At 51.8% G+C, this 18,394-nt stretch overlaps 1 protein-coding gene across 2 annotated transcripts in view; it reads left to right on the plus strand.

Annotated features, from left to right (window-relative positions):
- LOC140388000 (uncharacterized) overlaps window positions 1-18,394 on the plus strand; it is a 48,368-nt gene that overhangs the window by 17,962 nt on the left and 12,012 nt on the right. Inside the window, exon 3 of one of the 2 annotated variants that reach the window (XM_072471458.1) lies at window positions 1,751-2,029. The exons of the other annotated variant lie outside the window; for it this stretch is intronic. Within the exon in view, the coding sequence (XP_072327559.1) occupies window positions 1,751-1,834 (84 nt within the window). The 3' untranslated portion in view covers window positions 1,835-2,029. Of the gene's footprint in view, window positions 1-1,750; window positions 2,030-18,394 lie in introns of those variants that run through there. 2 annotated transcript variants of the gene reach the window in all.

The following is an 18,394-nucleotide window of genomic DNA, read 5'->3' on the forward strand; positions in this document are numbered from 1 at the left end:
GGTGGTGGACTATAGCCAGACCATAAACCGCTTTACGCAACTCGATGCATACCCACTTCCCCGCATAGCAGAAATGGTGAACCAAATCGCCCAGTATCGAGTATTCTCCATGGTCGACCTAAAATCTGCCTATCATCAACTCCCTATCCGCCCAGAGGACCGCCCCTATTCGGCCTTCGAAGCAGCCGGTCGACTCTTCCACTTCCTCAGGGTCCCTTTCGGTGTCACAAACGGAGTCTCTGTTTTCCAAAGGCCGATGGATCAAATGGTGGATCAATATAGCTTACGGTCTACATACCCGTACTTGGACAACGTCACCATCTGCGGCCATGACCAGCAGGACCACGACGCAAACCTGAGGAAGTTCCTCCAGACCGCCCGGGCCCTAAATCTGACCTACAACAAAGAGAAATGCGTTTCCAACACATCCTCGGCTACGTCGTGGAAAACGGGGTCCTAGGCCCAGACCCCGACCGCATGCGCCCCCTTAAGGAACTTCCCCTCCCCCGTAGCCTCAAGGCACTCAAACGGTGCCTGGGGCTCTTTTCCTATTATGCCCAGTGGGTCCCCAGATATGCGGACAAAGCCCGTCCACTCATTAAGACCACGTTTTTTCCCCTGACGGCTGAGGCTCAGTCGGCCTTCAGTCGTATCAAGGCCAATATCATCAAGGCCGCCATGCACGCGGTGGACAAAACCATTCCCTTCCAGGTAGAAAGCGACGCATCAGACGTCGCCCTGGCTGGTACCCTCAACCAGGCGGGCAGACCAGTAGCGTTCTTCTCCCGAACCCTCACCGCCTCGGAAATTCGACATGCTGCAGTCAAGAAGGAGGCATAAGCCATAGTGGAGGCCGTGCGGCACTGGAGGCACCACCTAGCCGGTATGAGGTTCGCCCTCGTCACCGACCAACGGTCGGTAGTCTATATGTTCGATAACGCACAACGGGGCAAAGTAAAGAATGATAAAATTCTGAGGTGGAGGGTCGAACTCTCCACCTACACGTACGATATTACATATCGTCCGGGGAAGCTCAACGAGTCCCCAGATGCCCTGTCCCGCGGCACATGCGCCAACGCGCAAAAAGACTGCCTGAGGGCCATCCACGATGACCTCTGCCACCCGGGGGTCACCCGGCTTGCCCATTTCATCAAGTCCCGCAACCTACCTTACTCCACCGAAGAGGTCAAGGCCATGACCAAGGCTTGCCAGATCTGTGCGGAGTGCAAACCGCACTTCTCTCGACCAGACAAGGCTCGCCTGGTAAAGGCCTCTGGGCCCTTTGAGCGACTAAGCGTGGAGTTCAAAGGGCCCCTCTCGTCCACCAACCGCAACAGTTATTTCCTCACCGTCATCGATGAATTCTTCCGCTTCCCCTTCGCTGTCCCCTGCCCCAACATGATCTCGGCCTCCGTAATCAAGGCACTGCACAGCATCTTCACGCTGTTTGGTTTCCCTGCTTATATCCACAGCGACCGGGGTACATCGTTCATGAGCGATGAGCTGCATCGATATCTGCTCAACAAGGGCATCGTCTCGAGCAGAACGACCAGCTATAACCCGCGGGGAAACAGGCAGGTGGAGAGGGAAAGCGCGACAGTTTGTAAGGCTGTCCTCTAGCCCTACGGTCAAGACGTCTCCCAATCGTCCGCTGGCAGGAGGTCTTACCCGATGCCCTACACTCCATTAGGTCGCTCCTCTGTACGGCCACGAATGAGACCACTCACAACCATTTTTTTGTCTTCCCCAGGAAGTCTACCTCCGGGGTCTCGCTTCCACCTTGGCTGACGACTCTGGGACCAGTTCTACTCCGGAGGCACGTGAGGAGCCATAAGACAGATCCACTGGTCGAGAGGGTCCAACTACTACACACCAACCCTCAATACACCTACGTCGAGCACCCCGACGGCAGGCAGGACACCGTTTCCCTGCGAGACCTGGCACCCGCTGGTTCGCCCACCGAAGCCCCACCTTCTACCGACACTCCCCTCCCGCACCGGCTGTCGACTCCGACAGAGCCCCCCCTCCCCATAGTGCCCCCCCAGCCGGCGCCGGCACCAATCACCCTAGTCACCCCAGATTACCCCCCTGCTCCAACGTGGGCAAAGGCTCTGACAACCGTGCTCCCGGATATACCACCACCGAGGGCGACCGTATCCGCCGCACCACCACTGGAACTGAGAAGGTCGACACGGGCAATCAGACCACCCAAAAGACTGAACTTGTAATTCCACTTCACCCCCGATGGACTATGCGTTTTTTTAAACAGGGGGTGAATGTGGTGAATGATATCTGTGTACACATGTACCTTTAATGCGTAGGCCCCTTTAAGACCGGGTTTGGAACCCTGGGGGACTCCACCTCTGGCTCTGCCCCCAGGGAACTGTATATCAGGTTACGTCCAGTAGGCAGCGTGCAGTGAGCACACTTCTCGGCAGCTGTCTGGTTCTCTGGTAATTAAAGCCTTTGAATTATCAATCTCCTCTCCTGAGTCGTAATTGAGGGTATCTCACTCTGTTTCACAGAGGTACGGCTTACTCCTGCCTCACGGATTGCACCATCCAATTGACGCTCCTTAATGCACCAGATGGACCACACGGCGTCATCGGGCAAAGCTAAGTGGAGGGGTTTGCCTCCTCATCAATTTCTCCTGGTGCTCAAATGCGCCTGTAGTGATCTCTGTAAGTGCATGCACACAAGGGGTTAATGGGTAAATCGCAGCACCACATGATCACTAGAGGGCTGGACCACAGGGGTATAAAAGCAGCCACACGGGGTCTCTCTCCCTCTCTCGTGGGTGCACTGTGAACAGGGCAACATCAGAATCACATAGATAGTTACTGGAGTTACGTTTGGTTATTATTGTTAAATCTTGTTAACCAATTCCTAGATTCCATGTTAAGGTAAAGAACTCATGCATTAATAGTTATCGTTGCTCAATAAACCTTTGTTGTCACTGGACGAGTTGGAGTCTTCAACAAGGTTCAGAGGACTTCACCATCAACCAAGGATTGAGTAACACGAGTTATCGACCTCGCAGGTAATACAACATGGTACCGAGGAGTAACAAAAACAGGAACTAGCTAGATTCGGTTCGACAGACAAGAAAAAGAAAACATTTGTATAGATATTCGACCACGGAAGGCAAGAAAAAACCGGTACGATGGACTCTCTTCGAGCTCCAGAGCCCTTCAGAACCTTGGGTAATCTCCAGTATAATTGGAAAATTTTCCTTCAACACGTTAATCTATTTCTGGAAATTAAGGACATAACCGCTGCGCCAGATTCTAAAAGAATAGCCTACCTCTTATTGGCGGCGGGGAAACAGGCCATGGAGATATATAATTCATTCAATTTCTTGGAAGGTGAAGACAAAACTAAATTTAAAGTAATTATCGCAAAATTTGAACAACACTATAAAAATCAGTCTGGTGAGACGCTGGAAAGACTTAATTTTCGTAATACGTGCCAGAGATTCAGAGAGTTAGTCACTGATTTTTTTGCAGACCTCCAGGTACTAGCACAAGGCTGTAATTATGCTGATTTCAGAGATGCTATGATAATAGATCAATTAACTTATGGACTGGGCAGCATGGTAGCATTGTGGATAGCACAATTGCTTCACAGCTCCAGGGTCCCAGGTTCGATTTCAGCTTGGGTCACTGTCTGTGCGGAGTCTGCACATCCTCCCCGTGTGTGTGTGGGTTTCCTCTGAGTTCTCCGGTTTCCTCCCACAGTCCAAAGATGTGCAGGTTAGGTGGATTGGCCATGATAAATTGCCCTTAGTGTCCACAATTGCCCTTAGTGTTGGGTGGGGTTACTGGGTGATAATGATTAGGTGGAGGTGTTGAGCTTGGGTAGGGTGCTCTTTATAAGAGCTGGTGCAGACTCGATGGGCCAAATGGCCTCCTTCTGCACTGTAAATTCTATGATGATAGTCTAATAAAAATTTAACGAAAAAACTTTCACAACAACAGTATCTAACTCTAGAAATCACGATTGAACAGTTGAACTGAAAAAAAATCAGTACCTCAATTACAACTCGAGAGAGATGATTGGTAATACAAAGGCTTTAAGTAGCAGAGAACCAGACAGCTGCCGAGAAGTGTGCTCACTGCCCACTGGACATTACCTTATATATGGCTCCCTGGGGGGTGGAGCCGGAGGCGGAGTCCCCCAGGGTTCCAAACCCGGTCTTAAAAGGATCATTACATTAAAGGTGCAATAACCATTCATCACATTCACCCCCTGTTTTAAAAGAAAATACAGAGTCCGTCGGGGGTGAAGTGGAATTACATGTCCAGTCTTTTGCGTGGTCTGATTGTCCTTGTTGACCTTCTCAGCTCTGGCGGTGATGCGGCGGACGCGGGCGTCTTCAGTGGGGTATATCCGGGAGCACGGTGGTCTAAGCCTTTGCCCGTGGTGGAGAAGGAGGGGTATCCGGGGTAACTAGGGTGATTGGTACCGGCGGGGGGGGGGGCGCTGTCGGTGTTGGCAGCCGGTGCGGGGAGGGGAGCGTCAGTAGAGGGAGGGCGTCGGTGATAGAGCCAGCGGGTGCCAGGTCTCGCAGGGAAACTGTGTCTTGCCTTCCGTCGAGGTGCTCACGCGAGGGGGTTTGCATGCAGCAGCTGGACCCTCTCGACTAGAGGGTCCATCTTATGGCTCCTCATGTGCCTCTGGAGTAGGACTGTTCCCGGAGTCGTCAGCCAACGTGGAAGCGAGACCCCATTTCGCACGCTTTTCGCGGACTCCCGCGCTTGTGCGCACCAAACGAGGGGACGGCGACGTCGACGAACATACTGCGCAGGCACGCACTACGTACGACTGCACTGCGCATGTGTGGTGGCACAGCGAACGTGCTGATGCTACAACGTGCGGCAACTGTGGCTCTGCCCACTAAAAGCGGCAATGCCCTGCCAAATCCCGACGATGCCTGAGATGTGGCAAACTTGGCCACTATGCTGCTTTATGCAGATCAGCTCAGCCTGCCAACTCTTATCGCTCCAGCCAGCCTCGCAGGAATGTCCGGGCCATTCAACCCATGGTCACCGAGTCCGATTCGGACCTGCTACCCGATACTAACACCAAGGACCCGAAGGTGCCTTTTCGAGTCGGTATCGTTACAAAAAACAGGGTGTACCCGAAGCAAAGAATCCAGCCTCTATCGGTATACAGTATCGATCCAGACGATGAGTGGTGTGTCACCCTTACGGTCAACTTTTCCCAAATACGATTCCGCCTGGACACTGGTGCCTCCGCCAATCTCATTGCACGGTCTGACCTCCAAAGCCTTCGTGTCAAACCAGCCATCCTCCCATCAGCCTGCCAGCTATTAGATTATAATGGCAATGCCATTGCTGCCAGCGGCTCATGACAACTTGAAGTGACGCACAGGTCACGCAAAGCCATCCTCCCCTTTGAAATCGTGGGCTCCTCGAAAGCCTCCCTGCTTGGCGCGCAGGCATGCAAGCTGTTGAACCTAGTTCAGAGAGTTCACTCCCTCTCTCCTGCTGACGCGTCTGCCTTTCCGGACACCGACTTCAGGGCGCATCGCGACGCCATTATCAACCAGTACCACGACGTTTTAGAGGGCATGGGCACGCTCCCGTACACCTACAAGATTTTATTAATACCGAATGCCACACCTGTGGTGCACGCACCTCGCAGGGTCCCAGCACCCCTTAAGGACCGCCACAAGCAGCAGCTGCAGGACCACCAGAACCAAGGAGTGATTTCCAAAGTCACGGAACCGACCGACTGGGTCAGTTCCATGGTATATGTAAAAAAGCCTTCCGGCGAATTGAGAATTTGCATTGATCCCGAGGATCTAAATCGCAATATCATGAGGGAGCATTATCCAATTCCTAAGCGCGAAGAGCTCACATGTGAGATGGCTCACGCCAAGCTCTTCACCAAACTCTACTCCTCAAAAGGATTCTGGCAAATCCAGCTCGATAAATCCTTCAGGAAACTTTGCACATTTAACACCCCCTTTGGCAGATATTGTTACAACAGGATGCCGTTTGGGATCATATCTGCATCAGAAGTGTTCCATAGGATTATGGAACAAATGATGGAAGGCATTGAAGGTGTTCGCGTCTATGTCGATGACATAATCATTTAGTCCACCATCCCGCAGGAGCATGTTAGTCGCCTCCAGCGCATATTCAGACGTAGACATGAGCATGGCCTCCGCCTCAACAGGGCCAAATGCTCTTTTGGTCAGACGGAACTCAAGTTCCTCGGGGACCACATCTCCCAATTGGGTGTGCAGCCGGATGCGGACAAGGTAGCTGCCATCACAGCTATGAAAACACCAGAGGACAAGAAGGCGGTCCTCCGATTTTTGGGCATGGTCAATTTTTTAGGAAAATTCATACCTAACCTCGCCTCTCATACCACGGCTCTCAGGAACCTGGTCAGGAAGACGTCAGACTTCCAATGGCTCCCTGCCCACGGGTGCGAATGGAGAGAACTCAAAACAAAACGGCCCAGGTCTTAGCTTTCTTTGATCCAGCAAAGGAGACCAAAATTTCAACCGGTGCCAGTCAATCCGGCATAGGGGCAGTGCTCCTTCAACGTGATGAGGCCTCATCATGGGCCCCCGTTGCATATGCGTCACGTGCGATGAGCCCCACGGAACAGCGCTACGCACAGATAGAAAAGGAGTGCCTGGGCCTTCTGACAGGTGTGGTTAAGTTTCACGATTATGTCTACGGACTTCCTCAATTCACCGTCGAGACCGACCATCGCCCGCTGGTCAATATAATACAGAAAGACATGAACGACATGTCGCCTCGCCTCCAGCGTATTCTTCTCAAACTCTGGCGATACGACTTCCAGTTGGTATACACCCCAGGTAAAGACCTCATCATTGCGGACGCTCTCTCCAGGGCAGTCAACACTCCATGTGACCCAGAGGGATTTGTCTGCCAGGTTGACGCCCATGTGGCATTCGTGGCCTCCAATCTACCTGCCACGGATGAACGCCTCGTTCAAATTCGCCGCGAGACAGCGGCTGACCCCCTTGCTACAGCGTGTCATGCCCCACCCAACGGACGGGTGGCTCAAGGGCCAATGCACTCTGTTCTATAATGTCAGAGATGATCTGGCGGTAGGAGACGGGGTTCTTCTAAAACTGGACCGCATTGTCATCCCGCATAGCATGCGCCAACTTGTCCTGGAGCAACTACACGAGGGCCACCTTGGCATGGAAAAGTGCCGCCGATGGGCCCAAGAGGCAGTGTACTGGTCCGGCATTAATGAGGACATAGCCAAAACAGTGCTTAACAGCCCCACTTGTCAGCGCTTCCAGCCGGCCCAACCACGTGAGACCCTGCTGCCCCATAAGTTGGTCACGTCACCATGGACCAAGGTGGGCATCGACCTGTTCCACGCGCTGGGTAGAGACTATGTCCTGATCGTGGTCTACTTTTTGAATTACCCGGAGGTGATACGGTTGCACAACCTCACCTCGTCTGCAGTCATTCGTGTATGTAAAGAAACCTTTGCTCGACACGGCATCCCGCTCACTGTTATGTCGGACAATGGCCCCTGCTTCACCAGCCAAGAATGGTCCAACTTTGCCAGGCGGTACAATTTTGCCCATGTGATGTCCAGTCCCTTGTACCCCCAATCCAATGGCAAAGCGGAGAAGGGAGTACAAAGAACAATTAAAAGTTCAGCACAGGAACAGGCCCTTCGGCCCTCCAAGCCCGTGCCGACCATGCTACCCGACAAAACTACAATCTTCTACACTTCCTGGGTCCGTATCCCTCTATTCCCATCCTATTCATGTATTTGTCAAGATGCCCCTTAAATGTCACTATCGTCCCTGCTTCCACCACCACCTCCGGCAGCAAGTTCCAGGCACCCACTACCCTCTGTGTAAAAAACGTTCCTCGTACATCTACTCTAAACCTTGCCCCTCGCACCTTAAACCTATGCCCCCTCGTAATTGACCCCTCTATCCTGGGGAAAAGCCTCTGACTATCCACTGTGTCTATGCCCCTCATAATTTTGTCAACCTCCATCAGGTCGCCCCTCAACCTCCGTCGTTCCAGTGAGAACAAACCGAGTTTATTCAACCGCTCCTCATAGCTAATGCCCTCCATACCAGGCAACATTCTGGTAAATCTCTTCTGCACCCTCTCTAAAGCCTCCACATCCTTCTGGTCGTGTGGCGACCAGAATTGAACACTATACTCCAAGTGTGGCCTAACTAAGGTTCTATACAGCTGCAACATGACTTGCCAATTCTTATACTCAATGCCCCGGCCAATGAAGGTAAGCATGCCGTATGCCTTCCTGACTACCTTCTCCACCTGATGTTGCCCCTTTCAGTGACCTGTACACCTAGATCTCTCTGACTTTCAATACTCTTGAGGGTTCTACCATTCACTGTATATTCCCTACCTGCATTAGACCTTCCAAAATGCATTACTTCACATTTGTCCGAATTAAACTCCATCTGCAATCTCTCCTCTCAAGTCTCCAAACAATCTAAATCCTGCTGTATCCTCCGACAGTCCTCATCGCTATCCGCAATTCCACCAACCTTTGTGTCGTCTGCAATCTTACTAATCAGACCAGTTACATTTTCCTCCAAATCATTTATATATACTACAAACAGCAAAGGTTCCAGCACTGATCCCTGCGGAACACCACTAGTCACAGCCCTCCAATTAGAAAAGCATCCTTCCATTGCTACTCTCTGCCTTCTATGACCTAGCCAGCTCTCTATCCACCTTGCCAGCTCACCCCTGATCCCGTGTGACTTCACATTTTGCACTAGTCTACCATGAGGGACCTTGTCAAAGGCCTTACTGAAGTCCATATAGACAACATCCACCGCCCTACCTGCATCAATCATCTTTGTGACCTCTTCGAAAAACTCTATCAAATTAGTGAGACACGACCTCCCCTTCACAAAACCATGCTGCCTCTCACTAATACGTCCATTTGCTTCCAAATGGGAGTAGATCCTGTCTCGAAGAATTCTCTCCAGTAATTTCCTTACCACTGACATAAGGCTCACTGGCCTGTAGTTCCCTGGATTATCCTTGCTACCCTTCTTAAACAAAGGAACAACATTGGCTATTCTCCAGTCCTCCGGGACATCACCTGAAGACAGTGAGGATCCAAAGATTTCTGTCAAGGCCTCAGCAATTTCCTCTCTAGCCTCCTTCAGTAATTTCCTCTCTAGCCTCCTTCAGTAATTTCTTCTCTCGCCTCTCTTTGTTGTCGGTCAAACGGCTCCTATGCAAGGCTGCCGATGCTGGGTCCCATTTCTACCTTGCCCTGATGGCCTATCGCTCCGCCCCACTGTCCACTGGCCTGTCGCCAGTCCAGTTGTTCATGGGTCGCACCCTGAGGACGACGGTGCCGTCCATCCATGTCCCAGACCTCAACCACGTTCCGGTCCTTCGCCGTATGCAGCTGTCTCGTGCACAGCACAAGGCGGCTCATGACTCCCGTGCAGCTGATCTCCCTGCTCTGGCTCCAGATGACAACGTCCACGTCCATCTTCCGGATGGTGGCTGGTCTGCAACCGTTGTTGACCTTCGGCAGGTGGCCCCCCGCTCGTTCCTGGTTCGTCTACCGGATGGCTCTATTCTGCGCCTCAATCGACGCTCCCTTCGTCTCATTCCACGCTCGCCACGTGATCCTCCAGTGTCGCCTCGCCCTCCTGCTGACCCTGCCACGGACTATGCAGAGCTCCCTGTCACTCTGCATCCCCCTGACTTTGACGCAGTCCAGCCCGCTCCTGAACCGGCGGCTCTCGACCCACCCTTGAGGCGGTCAACCAGAATTCGTCACCCACCTCAGAGACTAAATTTCTGAACTTTGCGAACTTATGGACTCTCTGAATTGTTTCGTTGCTTTGTTTGATCGTTTCCCTGGTTTATATATAGTGTTGATCTCTTTACTCTTGTTGCATACTGCTTCTCTGCACCAGGCACCTTCCCATGTAAATAGCTTAGTTCTCATGTACGTAGTCCTGTAAATATGTCTTCGCACCCCACACGTCGTTCGGACCATTCTCACCATACATTATTTATTGCCACACACATGCATTTTTTTAATAAAAGGGGGGATGTCATAATATACACCAGTATATCATGGTGCAGACACACACACTGATGGACACACAGCAAGACCAATCAACGCACACAACACCGCAGCCAATCACCAGTGGGAGCACACTCACTATAAAGACAGGGGGCATCAGAGTTGCTGCTCATTCGGGATGCAGCCTCTCAGAAGGACAGAGCTTACAGCTTACAGCACAGATCTTCACCATGTGCTGAATGCATAGACTAGTTATGACAGGCATAGATCTTTAGTTTAATCTAACATCGTGTTAACCCACAGTGAAAGTATGTTCAACAGTGTCTAACTTAATAAAATAGTGTTGTACTATTTTAAGTGTTGGTGGCCTGTATGTGTTCCACAGATCCAGAGCACCCAACACATCAGCCTTGACCCCCTCGGTGGAGTAAGGTAGATTGCGGGTCTTGATGAAATGAGCAAGCCAGGTGACCCCGGGTGACAGAGGTCATCGTGGATGGCCCGCAGACGGTCTTTCTGCGCGTTGAGCTTCCCCGGACGACATGTAATATCGTATGCGTAGGTGGAGAGTTCGATCCTCCACCTCAAAATTTTATAATTTTTTATTTTGCCCCATTGTGCGTTATCAAACATGAAGGCTACCGACCGTTGGTCGGTGACGAGGGCGAACCTCCTACTGGCTAGGTAGTGCCTCCAGTGCTGCACGGCCTCCACAATTGCTTGTGCCTCTTTCTCGACTGCAGAGTGCCGGATTTCCTCAGCCATGAGGGGAAAAACTGTGGTCTTAATGGGTGGTCGGACTTTGTCCGTATATCTGGGGACCCACTGGGCGTAATTGGAAAAGAGCCCCAAGCACCGTTTGAGTGCTTTGAGGCTATGGGGAACGGGAAGTTCCTTAAGGGGGTGCATGCGGTCGGGGTCTGGGCCTAGGGCCCTGTTTTCCATGACGTAGCTGAGGATGGCTAGTCGGGTTGTGTGGAAAACGCATTTCTCTTTGTTGTAGGTCAGATTGAGGGCCCGGGTGGTCTGGAGGAACTTTTTTAGGTTTGCGTCGTGGGCCTGCTGGTCATGGCCGCAGATGGTGACATTGTCCAAGTACAGGTAAGTAGCCCGTAAGCCGTACTGGTCCACCATTTGGTCCATCGCCCTTTGAAAAATGGATACCCCATTTGTGATGCCAAAAGGGACCCTGAGGAAGTGAAAAAGCCGACCGGCTGCTTGGAAGGCCGTGTAGAGGCGGTCCTCCGGGCGGATAGGGAGCTGATCGTTATATATTAACGATCTAGATGACGGGACTGGGGGCATTCTGGCTAAGTTTGCCGATGATACAAAGATAGGTGGAGGGGCAGGTAGTATGGAGGAGGTGGGGAGGCTGCAGAAAGATTTAGACAGTTTAGGAGAGTGGTCCAAGAAATGGCTGATGAAATTCAACGTGGGCAAGTGCGAGGTCTTGCACTTTGGAAAAAAGAATAGAGGCATGGACTATTTTCTAAACGGTGACAAAATTCATAATGCTGAAGTGCAAAGGGACTTGGGAGTCCTAGTCCAGGATTCTCTAAAGGTAAACTTGCAGGTTGAGTCCGTAATTAAGAAAGCAAATGCAATGTTGTCATTCATCTCAAGAGGCTTGGAATATAAAAGCAGGGATGTACTTCTGAAGCTTTATAAAGCATTAGTTAGGCCCCATTTAGAATACTGTGAGCAATTTTGGGCCCCACACCTCAGGAAGGACATACTGGCACTGGAGCGGGTCCAGCGGAGATTCACACGGATGATCCCAGGAATGGTAGGCCTAACATACGATGAACGTCTGAGGATCCTGGGATTATATTCATTGGAGTTTAGGAGGTTGAGGGGAGATCTAATAGAAACTTACAAGATAATGAATGGCTTAGATAGGGTGGATGTAGGGAAGTTGTTTCCATTAGCAGGGGAGACTAGGACCCGGGGGCACAGCCTTAGAATAAAAGGGAGTCACTTTAGAACAGAGATGAGGAGAAATTTCTTCAGCCAGAGAGTGGTGGGTCTGTGGAATTCATTGCCACAGAGGGCGGTGGAGGCCGGGACGTTGAGTGTCTTTAAGACAGAAGTTGATAAATTCTTGATTTCTCGAGGAATTAAGGGCTATGGAGAGAGAGCGGGTAAATGGAGTTGAAATCAGCCATGATTGAATGGCGGAGTGGACTCGATGGGCCGAATGGCCTTACTTCCGCTCCTATGTCTTATGGTCTAATGGTCTTATGATGGTAGGCGGATTTTAGGTCAACCGTGGAGAATACCCGGTACTGGGCGATCTGGTTAACCATTTCTGCTGTGCGGGGAAGGGGGTACGCATCAAGTTGCGTAAAATGGTTTATGGTCTGACTATAGTCCACCGCCATCCGTTTCTTTTCCCCAGACTGGACTTGTGCTCTCCAGGGGCTGTTGCTAGCTTCTATGACCCCTTCCTTCAGCAACCGCTGAAACCCTGATTTGATAAAAGTCATATCTTGGGCACTGTACCGCCGACTTCTGGTGGCGACGGGCTTACAGTCGGGGGTGAGGTTCGCAAAGAGGGGGTGCTGCAACTTTAAGTGTTGCCAGTCTACATACCATGAGTGGGGGCAGGGGTCCGCCGAACTTCAGTGTCAGGCTTCGATGGCTACACTGCAAGTCCAGACCGAGCAGCAGGGGGGGGCGCAGAGGTGAGGGAGGATATCAAGTTTGAAATGGGTATATTTGGCGCCCTCGATCACGAGGTTCGCGGCACAATACCCCGTAATTTGGACTGAGTGGGACCCGGAGGCGAGGGCGCTAGTTTGGGAGGCGGGATAGGTGCGCAAGGAGCAGCACCTTGCCGTTTCTGGGTGGATAAAGCTCTCCGTGCTCCCGGAGTCGAAGAGGCAGGGGGTGTCGCGCCCGTTGATTTGGACCTGCATCATGGAGTTCAGCAGGTGCTTCGGCCGTGATTGGTCGAGGGTGACCGCTCCCAGTTGCACGTAGACAGGGTCCTCAGCTGAGTTGGACTCACAAAATGGCCGCCCAGAGTCACAAAATGGCCGCCGGCTGCCCCAATGACTCGCACGAGGCCGATGACGCGCGCAGCCGCGTTGCGGGGCCTGTGGGCCTGGAAGCTCGATTTCTGGGCCTTGGGCCCAGCCAGGCAGACCTTTGTGAAATGACCCTTCTTTCCGCAGTCGTTGGAGATAGCGGAGTGGGCTCGGCAACGCTGACGTGGGTGCTGGCCTTGCCCACAGAAATAGCACGGTGTGCCCCCGGTGTGAGCAGGTCGCCGCGCGGCACAGGCCTGTAGTGTGGCCGAATCTGGAGGGGACCGAGAGGGGCTCGCAGTGTCTGTGGAGTACGTGCGGAGATTATGGTGGGCCACTTCCAGAGAGTAGGCTGCCTGATGTATGTGGATCGTATACTGGACACGAAAGCTTCCCGGATGTGCAAGTTCATATGGACTTCTGCCATCACCCCCTTGTGGTCGCAGTTCCTAGCGAGCGAGGTGAGTCTTTCCACGTACTCGTTGAGCATTTCCCTGGAGCGCTGCAGGTTGAGAGCAAATGCCGGGCGTGTACCTCGTTTATTGGCTTAACGAAGCGCTTTCGCAGGATTTCGACCGCCGCCTCGTACGTGGTGGCCTTCTCGATCGCGGAGGAGAGTCTGTGGCCGACCCGGGCGTGTAGTAGGCTCAGCTTGCGAGGTCCATCGACTGTAGTTTCCGAGGAGTCCAGGTAGGCCTCAAAACACCAAAGCCAGTATTTAAACATTTCTGCAGCCTTCGGCGACCGAGCGTAGAAATTGAGCTTCTCTGGCTTTAGACCGCTGTCCATCTTGAAGCAGTCTGCTAATTAAATTGAGATACCCTCAATTACAACTTGAGAGAGATGATTGGTAATACAAAGGCTTTAATTAGCAGAGAACCAGTCAGCTACCGAGAAGTGTGCTCACTGCACACTGCCCACTGGACATTACCTTATATATGGCTCCCTGCGGGGTGGAGCTGGAGGCGGAGTCCCCCAGGGTTCCAAACCCAGTCTTAAAGGGATCATTATATTAAAGGTGCAGTAACCATTCATCACAACCTTCAATTTATCCAAAGAAAAAACGCCGCCAAAACTTACCACGAGGCAGAGGCAGGATCTCACTCGATGCAACAGCTCTTTTTGATTGGCAGCCATCTTGAGAAAGGAGCCGCACATGCGCACTTCCCTAAAAGACGTAAACCGTGGCGAAAGAAGCCACGCATGCGCAGTTGCGAAAAGAGCGCACAGTACAAGAAACTCGGAGTGCGCATGCGCGATCGAGCCCTACGCATGATGTCACAAGCGTCATGACATCAGAGGACCAGGCCCACGCCCACTTAAAATGGAAATGCACGAAAATGAACAAAAAGAAATTTAAAGCTGTAAAACCCAATTTTTTTTACCTCAAAAGACAGAACAATGCCCGAACTTACACCAGCAGTTAAAATTAACTTTCACAACACCCTGGAACAAGCAGTTTGCAACACCCAAAGAGAAGAGCACAATGACAAATCCATAGCAAAAGATTTGTTCATTGACGATGATTACTCAGGAGATGAGTGCCTCATTGGACAAATAGAGCACCATGACACATCCTTGACAAGCGATGATTTGCTCGCTGACGAATGTCCCTCAGCCATGGATCAGTTCTCTGGATCTGATGGTCATTGCAGCAGCAACATCGGTGCCAAGTCCCATACAAGTCTCATGGTGGGAAAATCCAGGACCATGACGACATGGCAGCTCGTCAACAAAATGGATGAAACCACATGCCACATATCCTAGCAGAAGGCGACGCCACGCAGAGAGCACAGATGGACTCCACTGAGGGAGTGATACCGGCCTCCATAGCGAGCTCGTTGACAGGCTCCAGAATGGCTGCAAGCAACGACTCCGGAGCGGCAGCTGTGAATCAGCAAGAAGACACGTAATGTCTACCCAACAGTATAAACACTGATGGTGGTCACAACGGCATGACGGCATCAACACTGCCACCTCAACGACAGGCGACGAGATCAACCCACCTGATCAAACTCATACAGTCTGGACTCACAAAGTTTTTCGTGAGGATTGGACTTTTTAAACGTTGATTGACTTTGTACAGTCATTATTACCATCACATTCTGTACACAGCATTACTTGTTTTATCGGTTCCCAGTTGACTTAATTCATTATGTTTGTTCAATTTTTGTTACACCATACAGAAAATCTGTAACACATTAAAAAGGGGTTGATGTAGTGATCTCTGAAGGTGCATGCACACAAGGGGTTAATGGGTAAATTGCAACACCACATGATCACTAGATGGCTGGAACAACAGGGGTATAAAAGCAGCCACAAAGGGTCTCTCTCCCTCTCTCGTGGGTGTACTGTGAACAGGGTAACATCAGAATCACATAGATAGTGAGTGGAGTTATGTTTAGTTATTATTGTTAAATCTTGTTAACCAATTCCTAGTTTCCATGTTAAGGTAAAGAACTCATGCATTAATAGTTATCGTTACTCAATAAATCTTTGTTGTTACTGGATGAGTTCGAGTCTTCTTCAACAAGATTCAGAGGACCTCACCATCAACCAAGGATTGAGTAACACATGTTATCGGCCACGCAGGTAACACAACAGCGCTGACCCTGGCAAACTACTGCTTCCCGGACCTGGAATACCTGACTGTGAAGTGCCGCCCGTACTACCTTCCATGGGAGTTCACTTCTGCGAGCATCACGGTGGTCTATATTCCACCCCAGGGGGAAATGAAAAAGGCACTTGATGAATTTACACCACTATAACTAACAATGTAACAGAATACCCGGAGGCCTTGTTCATCGTGGCCGGGGACTTCAACAAGGCCAACCTCAAGAGTGTACTGCCAAAATTCCAGCTCAGAGCACAGAGCTCACAGCCTGCCTCTCAGACATTCACCATGTCAGCCTGCCAGAACACCCAACATGACATGGTTCCAGGAGTGGAAGCATACTAGCCCCTGTGAGACCTACCTGCAACTTATCAGCAATCCGCCATCCTGCAGCATGGAGAACAACCTGTTCCAGCAGCGCCTGCAGGGTAAGGACAAGCCTTTCCAGTCTTATTTAACGCACCTCCGCATCCTCGCGCAGTCCTGCGGCTATGGGCCCACCTCTGACTCCATGATACGCGACCAGATAGTTTTTGGGGTCATGTCGGACACCCTGCGCCAGCAGCTCCTTAAAATCAAGCAACTCACCCTAGCAACGGCCATCGAGACCTGCGTCCTGCATGAGAACGCCACCAGCCAGTACTCACACATCCAGGCGGCTGAAACGGTGCGGCAGGGGCCCCACGAGGCGGAGCGGGTCCAGACGATCGAGTACCTCCCGGGCCGCGGCTCGGAGGAAGGCGGCCATTTCACGCGCTTTCCGAGGCCTCCCGCGTTTGTACGTGCCAAAAGAGGGGACGTTGACACGGAGGAACGCGATGCACTACGCAAGACGCACCGCACATGCGCGGTGGCGCAATGAACGCACTGATGTCATGACTTGCGGCAACTGTGGCTCCGCCCATTTAAAGCGGCAATGTCCGGCCAAAGCGCGACAATGCCTACGCTGTGGCAGGCTTGGCCACTATGCTGCCTGCTGTCGAGCACCTCAGCCTGCCAACTTGCAACAGTTTAACCAGCCTTGCAGAAATGTTCGGGCAACTCTACCCATGTTCACCGAGTCCGATCCCGACATCACACAGACCAGTGACACTGAGGACAGGGAGCCTTTCCGCATTGCTGTCATCAACAATAACAAGCTGTACCTGAGTCGAACGCACCAGCCGCTGTCGGTGCACAGCATTGATACGGACGACGAGTGGTGTGCCACCCTGACGGTCAACCGGTCCCAGATCACATTCTGCCTGGACACTGGTTCTTCCGCAAATCTCCTCGCATGGTCAGCATTTCAAACCCTGAGGGTCAAACCAACAATTCTTCCATCCATCTGTCAACTGATCGACTATAATGGCAACGTCATCCCTGTCATGATATTCAAGTGAACATCACAGCACGTACACACATACATAATGATGGACAGATCAACGGATCAATTAGCACACACAACACGACAGCCAATCACAGACAAGAGCATACACAGTACAAAACAAGGAACACGACACTTTGTGGGCAGTCCATCAGGAGACGGCTCAGGGCACAGACCTCATTGCCAGCCACTCAGACGTCACCATGTGCTGAGTACCAGAGTTTAGTCTGTCAATAGTTAAATGAAATAAAACTGCGTTGTACCATTCGCAACCGTGTTGGTTCGTCTGTGTCTCAGAGTACCCAACACTTCAATCCCCGCCACGGGGTCGTGCCAACTCGAAGTGACGCACAACTCACGTAAAGCCATCCTACCCTTCAAGATCGTGGGCTCTTCAAAGGACTCTCTGCTAAGCGCACAGGCGTGCAAACTCCTCCACCTCATTCAGTGAGTACGCTCTCTCGCCAGAAGGCACATCTGACTTCCAAGATGCGGAATTCAGGGCACAACTAAACTCAATCCTCTCTCACAACCAGGATGCTTTCGAGGGCATGGGTACACTGCCCTACACATACAAAATCCTGCTCAAACAGGATGCCACCCCGGTAGTTCATGCACCTCGCAGAGTCCCAGCACCCCTCAAGGATCGCCTCAAGTAGCAGCTGCAGGTCCTTCAGGACCAAGGAGTGCTTTCCCGGGTGAGGGAGCCAACTGCATGGGTCAGCTCCATGGTGTGCGTCAAGAAGCCTTCCGGCGAGCTCCGGGTCTGTATTGACCCGAAAGTCTTAAATCGCAATACAATGAGGGAACATTACCCTATACCCAAACGTGAGGAGATCACGTGCGAGATGGGTCGGGCAAACATATTCGTTTGCCAAGTCGACGCACATGTAGCCTTCACTTCTGCCAATCTGCCGGCAACTGACGAACGCCTTGCCCATATTCGCCGTGAGACTGCGGCCGACCCCCTTCTGCAACGTGTGATGCGCCACATGATGGACGGGTGGCTCATGGGACAATGCCCACAGTTTTACAACATTCGGGATGACTTGGCAGTCGTGGATGGTGTCCTGCTGAAGCTGGACCACATTGTGATCCCTCACAGCATGCACTGGCTTGTCTTAGAACAGCTGCACGAAGGCCATCTCGGCGTTGAGAAGTGCCGACGGAGGGCCCGAGAGGCTGTATACTGGCCTGGAATAAATGAGGACATTGCCAACACTGTGCTCAATTGCCCCACCTGTCAGCGGTTCCAGCCGGCACAACCACGTGAGATCCTTCAGCCCCATGAGTTGGTTGAGGTGTTGTGTGCTC

This window comes from Scyliorhinus torazame, chromosome 2 (genome assembly GCF_047496885.1).
Source record: "Scyliorhinus torazame isolate Kashiwa2021f chromosome 2, sScyTor2.1, whole genome shotgun sequence".
Classification (NCBI taxonomy): Eukaryota; Metazoa; Chordata; class Chondrichthyes; order Carcharhiniformes; family Scyliorhinidae; genus Scyliorhinus; species Scyliorhinus torazame.